This window comes from Patella vulgata, chromosome 2, assembly GCF_932274485.2.
Source record: "Patella vulgata chromosome 2, xgPatVulg1.2, whole genome shotgun sequence".
NCBI classification, from domain to species: Eukaryota; Metazoa; Mollusca; class Gastropoda; family Patellidae; genus Patella; species Patella vulgata.
The window spans coordinates 15254246-15263639 of record NC_065880.2 but is presented as its reverse complement, the minus strand read 5'-3'; the positions used below and the strand labels follow the sequence as shown (position 1 = coordinate 15263639).

The window sequence follows — 9394 nt, the reverse complement described above, 5'->3', positions numbered from 1 at the left end:
CAAGGTATACTATTACTTTTTATCTTGTTTGCGCTTGTTTTATCTTGTTTTTCAGGGAATCCAGTATTTTTCTAGTAATACTGGATGTCTCTACTTTGAACTACTTTCTATATAAATGTATACCAAAATTGCCATAATTTTATTGGAAATAACTACCCGAATGTATCTTTAAAGTATAAAAGCTAAAAGAAAGTGGGATGTAATTTGATATATATAGCTAGGTAATCATAGAATCTCAGACAGAAATGTGGTATAAACACAGAAATAGACTCACCTTGTAACCCATGCAGTAGGTTTCCTCTTCGTATGTTTAATCATTTTATATCTAGCAATATTTGTAGGAGGACGAGTAATCTTTAAACCCGTATGTAATATTCTGAAATAACAAAAGATAGGTTGCCAGGCAACGAAACATATGCCCACAGCAGCTAAATCGTCCGGGCAGTCAACAAGTATTGTCGCATATTTTTACTTTTTTTGGTAATGAAACATTTATAATACACTAAAATCTGATTAAGAGTAACAACTCATTAAATAATTATCAATCTGAAGTCAATCGGATGATAACTTTAGCCTCTAGAATGTCACAAGATTTTTCGGAAATTATCGGAAATCGTTGAAAATCGATAGGCTTCTTCGTCTCATGACCTTAAACACTGTGTATAAATTTAAAGTCAATCGGATATTAACTTTGACCTCTAGAGCGTCCACAAGATTTTTTGAAGTGATCAAGGGCCATAACTCTGGCAGTAATTATCGGAAATCGCTGAAAATCAATAGGATTCTTCGTCTTATGACCTTAAACACTGTGTATAAATTTAAAGTCAATCTGATATTAACTTTGACCTCTAGAGCGTCCACAAGATTTTTTTGGAGTGATCAAGGGCCATAACTCTGGCAGTAATTATCGGAAATCGCTGAAAATTAATAGGATTCCTCATCTCATGACTTTAAACACTGTGTATAAATTTAAAGTCAATCGGATATTAACTTTGATTTCTAAAGCGTCCGCAAGATTTTTTGAAGTGATCAAGAGCCATAACTCTGGCAGTAATTATCGGAAATCATTGAAAATCGATAGGCTTCTTTGTCTCATGACCTTAAACACTGTGTATAAATTTAAAGTCAATCGGATATTAACTTTGACCTCTAGAGCGTCCACAAGATTTTTTGAAGTGATCAAGGGCCATAACTCTGGCAGTAATTATCGGAAATCGCTGAAAATCAATAGGCTTCTTCATCTCATGACCTTAAACACTGTGTATAAATTTAAAGTCAATTGGATTTTGACTTTAACCTCTAGAGCGTCCACAAGCAATTGTGGACGCCGGACCGACGAACGGACGGACAGGGCGACGACAATATTGAAATGTGGTCGTATAAAAACACCACAGATAATTTTTATTTTATTTCCATATATCCAACACAACATACACTCGGTCCAGGGTTCTTAATCCATTTGAAGTAATATTCCTGAATAAATCGTAGTCTTCGTTTACTCTATGAAACGTTCGTGCTTCATCATTCGATCTAAAATATTAGCATTTTTCTAGGATTGCCAGTACCAGAAAAGATTGTAGCCAAAATAAGCTGATACGGCACCATGACATTTCTTCATAACACAATCTGTCTATCCAAACTGTCCAAAAAGTTGATGATAAATTTAGCATCTAGAACTCCCACAAAAATTTTCAGAGTGATCAAGAACGATTAATTTGTAAATAATTATTTAAAATCATTAAGGGGCATTGTATAAGATTTAGATAAAGAGCTGACAGTACTTGTTATAATAGTTAAAAAATAGATAATGAAAATTTCAATCAAATTACTTCATTCTAAGCCAAGTAATCAGCGTAATCTCAATTGTCATTTCTACTGATAACAAACAAAGTCTCGATTATATGTTTTTGAATCAAATCATTTTGACAGTTTTCACTGTCAATTCCATTTGAATCTGTTGAAAATTTTTAGTATCCAATGGCATCGAGAATTAATTACGGTCTTGATAAGGTAATAAATGTCTAATTAATAATTTATGTAACATTTAATTAAGGCATAAAGAAAGAGAGAGAGAGAAATGGGGTTTAACGTCCACTCGACACAAACTAGGTCATTTCGGGACTAACATATGGTTTAATTTTATTTACATAATTCGCTTGCACGTAGTGGTCTTTAGCAGTGGAAGGAAACCGGAGGACCCGGAGAAAACCCATTTCGGGACTAACATATGGTTTAATTTTATTTACATAATTCGCTTGCACGTAGTGGAAGGAAACCGGAGGACCCGGAGAAAACCCACGAGGTTGGACAGGCGACCCTACTCCTTGCCACGTACAACCGGGGATTCGAAACCACGCCAGTCGACTCAAAGACACACTTAATGATACAGCACGCGCACGCTAACCATTCAGCCATCCAACCCCCCTAAGGCATAAAGAAAGACCTGCAATAGGAAGATTTAGCTATTGAATAATGTCCCTTTAAAGACAGTTAGTCTTGTTTGTCTCAAGAAAACACGGTGTATCAATTTGAAGCCAGTAAGATGATAACTGTAGAAACTAAAGCATCCACAAAAGTAATTAAAGGGGAAAAAATCGATAAGATTCTTTGTATCACTAGTGTAAACAATGAATACAAATTTCAAGAATATCAGATTTTAACCGACTACGCAAGAGTTAGACATTTCGGAACATAAAAATATTGTTTTTGTTCCTTTATGTCCCATATTACCAATTGTATGCTCGGTAGCCTGGAGTTTGGGTGTTCGATCCCTGCATTGGCTGAGAAAGTTCATCCAGATTTTCCGGCGTGGTTCGGCCTTGTCAGTGATGCAGGACGGAGGGCCTGACAAGAACAGCTGTCTAGTTGTTTGGATGGCATGAAAAACCGAGATCCCGTGTACACATTGGCGTGCACATAAAAAATCCCTTGACAGTTGGAATTCGATATAAGAGTAGACCGTAGTGCCGCTGTCCGGGCAAAATTTCCCTCACAGCACACTGTAAGGTGTATGCCCGTCTTTATTAGCCCAGTATAGGAGCAGAACAGTAGAATGTTAAACCCCATTTCATTTTAATTAAATAAAGGGGTGTTCTATTTCTAAAAATAAAATTCATGGGAGTGATGACTTTACATTGTTTACAATACAAACATTTTAAGTCATTATAAGTCATTAATTCAAATCCCTTTTGAACATTTGATTCTACCAAAATTATAAATTTTGGGAGTTTTTAATGCAATTTCTGAAGTCAATATTTTACTTTCTCTTATCTGTTTAAAACATGAATAGATTAGCAGATACTGTATATAAGAATAGTTTGGGATCTATAAAGATGAATGAAAAAACTGAAGGAGACTGTATCATGCAGGCTATTGGATTAGTAATCGTTTCCGCCGAGAAGAATGTTAAATGAATGAGAATGTTAAAGATGAATGAAATAATTGAAGGAGACCAGGTTAAAAATCTACTGTCTGTCTTGCAAAGTTCCTATTGAAAAACCTGACCACAATATAATTCATTTCTCTCTTTAAATTCCCAACAGGGATAAAAATTTTGAATGTAAAATTGTAGGAAAGGAAACATAAAGCAGGTATAAGCTCTCACAGGCTTTCAAGAAAGTGTATGTCATTAGTCGAATACTTTTCTTCACAAGTGGTGGACATTTCTCTCTCTCGCTCTCCATTAATGTCCACCACTTGTGAAGAAAAGTATTCGACTAATGACATACACTTTCTTGAAAGCCTGTGAGAGCTTATACCTGCTTTATGTTTCCTTTCCTACAATTTTACATTCAAAATTTTTATCCCTGTTGGGAATTTAAAGAGAGAAATGAATTATATTGTGGTCAGGTTTTTCAATAGGAACTTTGCAAGACAGACAGTAGATTTTTAACCTGGTCTCCTTCAATTATTTCATTCATCTTTAACATTCTCATTCATTTAACATTCTTCTCGGCGGAAACGATTACTAATCCAATAGCCTGCATGATACAGTCTCCTTCAGTTTTTTCATTCATCTTTATAGATCCCAAACTATTCTTATATACAGTATCTGCTAATCTATTCATGTTTTAAACAGATAAGAGAAAGTAAAATATTGACTTCAGAAATTGCATTAAAAACTCCCAAAATTTATAATTTTGGTAGAATCAAATGTTCAAAAGGGATTTGAATTAATGACTTATAATGACTTAAAATGTTTGTATTGTAAACAATGTAAACTCGACACAAACTAGGTCATTTCGGGACTAACATATGGTTTAATTTTATTTCAATAATTTGCTTGTGCGTAGGGGTCTTTAGCAGCGGGAGGAAACCGGAGGACCCCCGAACGAAAACCCACGAGGTTGGACAGGCGACCCTACTCCTTGTCACGTACAACCGGGGAATCGAAACCACGCCAGTTGACTCAATGACAGGCCTTATGATACAGCGCGCACATGCTAACCAATCGGCCATCCATCCCCCCACACTGATCTGACCTGCGACAAATTGAATTCTAAAACATTTTTTTTATGTATTGGAAAAATAAATAAAGGCGTTTGACGTATTTAGTGTAAATGGGTATTAAAATGACTAAAATGCAGCATTTTCTCCGAAGCAGTAACGTCTTATGTAAACAATGCACGCGCCATTCAGCCAATGATTGACGTTGCGTGCTGTGACAGCAGGTGTTAAGGCAGTCATCTTTGACAGAGATTTATCACTAGACTCGTAATTCTCTGTGAAACAGATTGCCATCCCCCCTCGACATTAATGGTGATAATCATCTTGAGATATGTAGTTAAACCCATGACATAATTACCCCAGTCAAGGAACCAATGGGTGACATGAAGTCAAAGGAAGAGAGAGAAATGGGTTTAACATCCACTCGACACAAACTAGGTCATATCGAGACTAACATATGGTTCAATTTTATTTCAACAATTTGTTTGAGCGTGGGAGGAAACCGGAGGACCCGGAGAAAACCCACACGGTTGGACAGGAATTCGATATAAGAGTAGGCTGTAGTGCCTTTGTCCGGGCAAAATTTCCCTCATAGCATACTGTATGGCATATGCCTGTCTTCATTTGCCCGGTAGGAGCAGAACAGTAAGACGTTAAACCCCATTTCAATTCATTTCATTTATTACACTAAAACGACTTAATTTATTATCAGACAATAAAACACATGTTTGGTTGTTCTTTTGAAATTTGTCATTGCTGCGAAAAAAAATGGTAGTGGTACAGACCAACAAATCATCATAGATTGATAAAGACATTTATAACACATGTGATCTTTGCTCAACATCGAAAGACATTGAAGGTACGCTGACAGAAATAAGTATCCCGTCTGCTACATTTTTCTCATCAGATGGAGGTGACGGTTGGCCACCATCCAGAAACTAGTCTTGGAGAACTTAATAATAGAATCTTGAAAGACAATCCATTTACATTATAATTCATTTCTATACACGTCAGTCTGTTAGTTGAGCCTGCCAAGACGGGTTTCCAATTAGCGATTGTGAGGATCGATCAAGGTTGTCTTAAATGATCTTCAATCTACAACATATATCAGTTCTGTTACCATGTACTCCCCATCATACGTCCATCATTACACAACAAGATGTGATGAGTCCTAATTTCACAGATCACGTCTATCAAATAGTCTACAACGTAACTGATGATGTCCATGCACGCTGCTTTGTTAGGGTACGCATGAAAGCAGTCTATCAAATGCAAACACAAAATGATTAGGGCTTACAGAATTTGTTGCGAATAAAAAATAAATAGTATACCAAATTAACTCAAAAGAAATATCACATGAGCTAGCAGTCGATTAGTGTGCTTACTGAAATTATTTTGAATTTGAAGCGATTAAAAAATTAATATTGAACTAAATTAACTCAATAGAGATGCTACCTGGACTAGAAGTTATAAGTGAAATTCAATGAGGAAGCAGTTTTTTGTTCTGTTACAGTATTCCATAAAGAACCTAGAATTGATGTCAAAGTAATACTATAGATCTTCTCTTTGTCATTAATGTTAATTCTTGTCTTTTTGTTTGGCTAAATCCTGTCTCTATAATTTATTCCATTCCCCAAACACTTCGACCAGATTGAGAACAACATAAAACTTAATTTGACAATGTCTTATTGTAAAGCCTGTATGAGGGACATTGTGAGATATATCCTACTCGTCTTTTTTTATATCAAAAAATATCCACACAAGTCCATAAAGTAAAAAAACCCAAGGCTTTGCCAAGTTTTTTTTTACTTTATCGATGAGTGTTGTTATAATCTTTTAACAACCAACAACCACTGTAGTACTAGTAAAGTTGTTTATTTCAGTGACATGTTATACAAAGAAGACATGTGAAAATCGATATAAAATACTAACAGCTGGCACATTGGACCTATATGTCACTATTTAACATACACAAATTAAGTCAATTATAATTAGAATTCATAAAAATGATCAGTAAGTTGAGTATTTACAATAATAACAATGTCTATTCGACAGTGGCGGCGCCAGGGGGGGGGGGGGGGTGCCCCCCCTATTAATCTGGTCTGCCCTCTGTTTGCCCCCCCAATAAATTTAGAAAATAAAAAAAAGTATTTGTGATACATTTCGGTAATCAATACCTTCTACTGTGAATAAATCCCACATCCACATTCAGTCATAAACTTTCATGTTGTAGAGCATTTCCGGCAGTCTATTTTTCAAAATTTTCTTGGAAAGGCCCCCAATGGACTTGCTACTTTGGCGCTCACAAGGGGAATTCGTTGAGGTTCGGAAGTCCTCTCGTTTGACATTATGTTCTCTAGTCGGATAAACTAGTGATCAGGCGACGGACGGTATCTGGTCAGATCTATTTATCTCGACGATCGGTGCCTGACAGAACACTGTAAGACAGCATTTCCGGCAGTCTATTTTTCAAAATTTTCTGGGGGAGGACTCCCTACTTTGACGCTCGTGAGTGGGCTTCGCCTTGATTCGCAAGTCTGTTCATTTGACACTTTACCTCGTCGTTCAGTGCCTGAAATCCTTCTAGGCTGCATTTCCGACAACCTGTTTTTCAAAATTTTCTGGGGGAGGCCCCCTACCTCTAGTTGAAGCTCGTGCCTTTGCCCCCTTAACCTTGGACTTTGCCCCAGCTTTGTCCCTCCAATCACCGACGGATGGCGGCGCCACTGCTCTTTGAGCTCTGGAAATTCCTTCTAATATCAATTGAAAAGTTTGTTTCTATGCCTTAGGTCAACTTGAGTCCAAAATTTAGCACATTGACGTGGTAGATTGTTCATGAGGTATCATTATCTTGCATTTGTGAGAATTGTAAATCTGATATCGCTTTATTAAACCAGTATTGTCGCAGATCGCTATATAAGGAACAGTTTAAAATAAAATGTTTTTCATCTTCTGTACAGTTATGTGCACACATTTAGCAGATTCGATCTTCAAGCTCTTCACCTATAAACTGCCCTGTCTCAACACGAAGGGGTAAAACATCACATCTAAACTGCGCCAGAATTGACCGTTCATTTCTGGGCAGATTAAGGACTAAGTAATTCTCGGTTTTAAACTCATTTTTAAAGACGGCATAGGTTTTGAGTTTGGGGGAGTTGCTTAATTTGACCTGCCATGACTACGCTACATCTCGTTGGTAGGCAGACGAAGTGACTTATCGTCAATAGGTTATGGTAGGAAGATACGTCACTTCGTCTGCCTACCGACGATTTGTCCACATCTTTGATTTTATTATGGGGGGGTTGGATGGCTGAATGGTTAGCGTGTGCATGCTGTATCATAAAGTCTGTCATTGAGTCAACTGGCGTGGGAGGAAACCGGAGGACCCACAGAAAACCCACGAGGTTGGACAGGCGACCCTACTCCTTGTCACTCAAAACCGGGGAATCGAAACCCCGCCAGTTGACTCAATGACAGACTTTATGATACAGCGCGCACATGCTAACCATTCGGCCATCCAACCCCCCTCCAAATAAAGGTGTTCTAAAATCATTTATTGCTATTTTGATCTTTTGTGTTGATAGCTAGTATATTTATAGATCCTTACGCACAAGCGAATTATTGAAATAAAAGTAAACCATACGTTAGTCCAGAAATGACCTAGTTTGTGTCGAGTGGACGTTGAACCTCATTTCTCTCTCCTCTCGCTTTAATACGACACCTTGGTGCAGAACTTAGCGAAGTTGGAAATATACTGACAATAATTTAACAACTGGGATGGATATAATCTGTTTAAATGGCGATGTGATAGTTTGTGATTCCCTCGGAGATGTGTGACGTTCACAAATAACAGAACAAGGTTGACAGAACAATCAGTTAAATGTCACTCGACTTCTATAATGACTTGTTCATGTGATTTCAGTTACAGAATTCTCTTATTATTGAATTACAACCTGACCTTCTTTTATATCAGATCCAGTCAATTTCTACACAAATATATATTAAGGAAGGACTGAAGCTGTGATTCAATAAGAATAGAATTGTGAAAACAGTGGTTTGATAAAAACACAACAACATGCATGGGGCTTATATTGCATCAAACTTAAAGTAGCCAATTCTCTAACTCAATATCACCCGAAGTCTTCGACATTGAAAGCACAAATTATTTGTCAATTTAAATCAACACTGATGTTGTGATCTTACCGGGAAAAGATGGGCTTCAGATATCCAATATTTAAGACAAAATAAACATTTTACCATTGGTGCACAAATCGTGTACCATAATGCGTTTCAGCATCATTTGTAACAAGGGACTCAAAGAATGAGGCTAGACATATTTCATAAGTCATGTCAAACGGTGACGTCATATTCTTATCTGTAGAGCATGTGCAATAAATCCCATGCGTGTAAACTGGAATAACCAGATGCTAGAGATTGCCATTCGATTAAGACTTCTGGCGTATTTCGCCGAACATAACTGATTAGAATATACAGTAAAAACAGAAACTATTGAATGTAAATCAATTTATATACATCTATATTACATTATTATATGTGATACGACCCATTTGTGTCAATTTCTAGGTTCCAAATATTAGCGATTTAGCTCCTTTAAAGAGTGCTTTTGGGGTCTTCAATATGACTACACACTTTAAATCAGTGAAGTGGAGCCATGGTGACTAAGTGAATAGGGAAAGAGAGAGAATTGGGGTTTAAAGTCCACTCAACACAGACTAGGTCATTTTGGGACTAACATATGATTTAATTTTATTTCAAAACTTCACTTGCGCATAGGGGTCTTTAGCAGTGGGACCCAGAGAATACACACGAGGTTGGACCAGTGAATAGGGCTCTGACTCAGTAACCAGGAGGTCCTGGTGTTAGTTGAGAAGGTGCCTTATTAGGCTTTTCTGACCTGGTTTCCCCTTGTCAGTGATGCAAGGATGGA

The 9394-nt window shown here is 37.1% G+C and overlaps 1 protein-coding gene across 1 annotated transcript in view; it reads right to left on the bottom strand.

The window, feature by feature from the left end:
- Positions 1 to 9394, bottom strand: part of LOC126810542 (beta-1,4-N-acetylgalactosaminyltransferase bre-4) — a 72826-nt gene that overhangs the window by 8565 nt on the left and 54867 nt on the right. The window contains exon 5 of the mRNA XM_050535671.2: positions 275 to 376. Within this exon, the coding sequence (XP_050391628.2) occupies positions 275 to 376 (102 nt within the window). The remainder of the gene's footprint in view (positions 1 to 274; positions 377 to 9394) is intronic.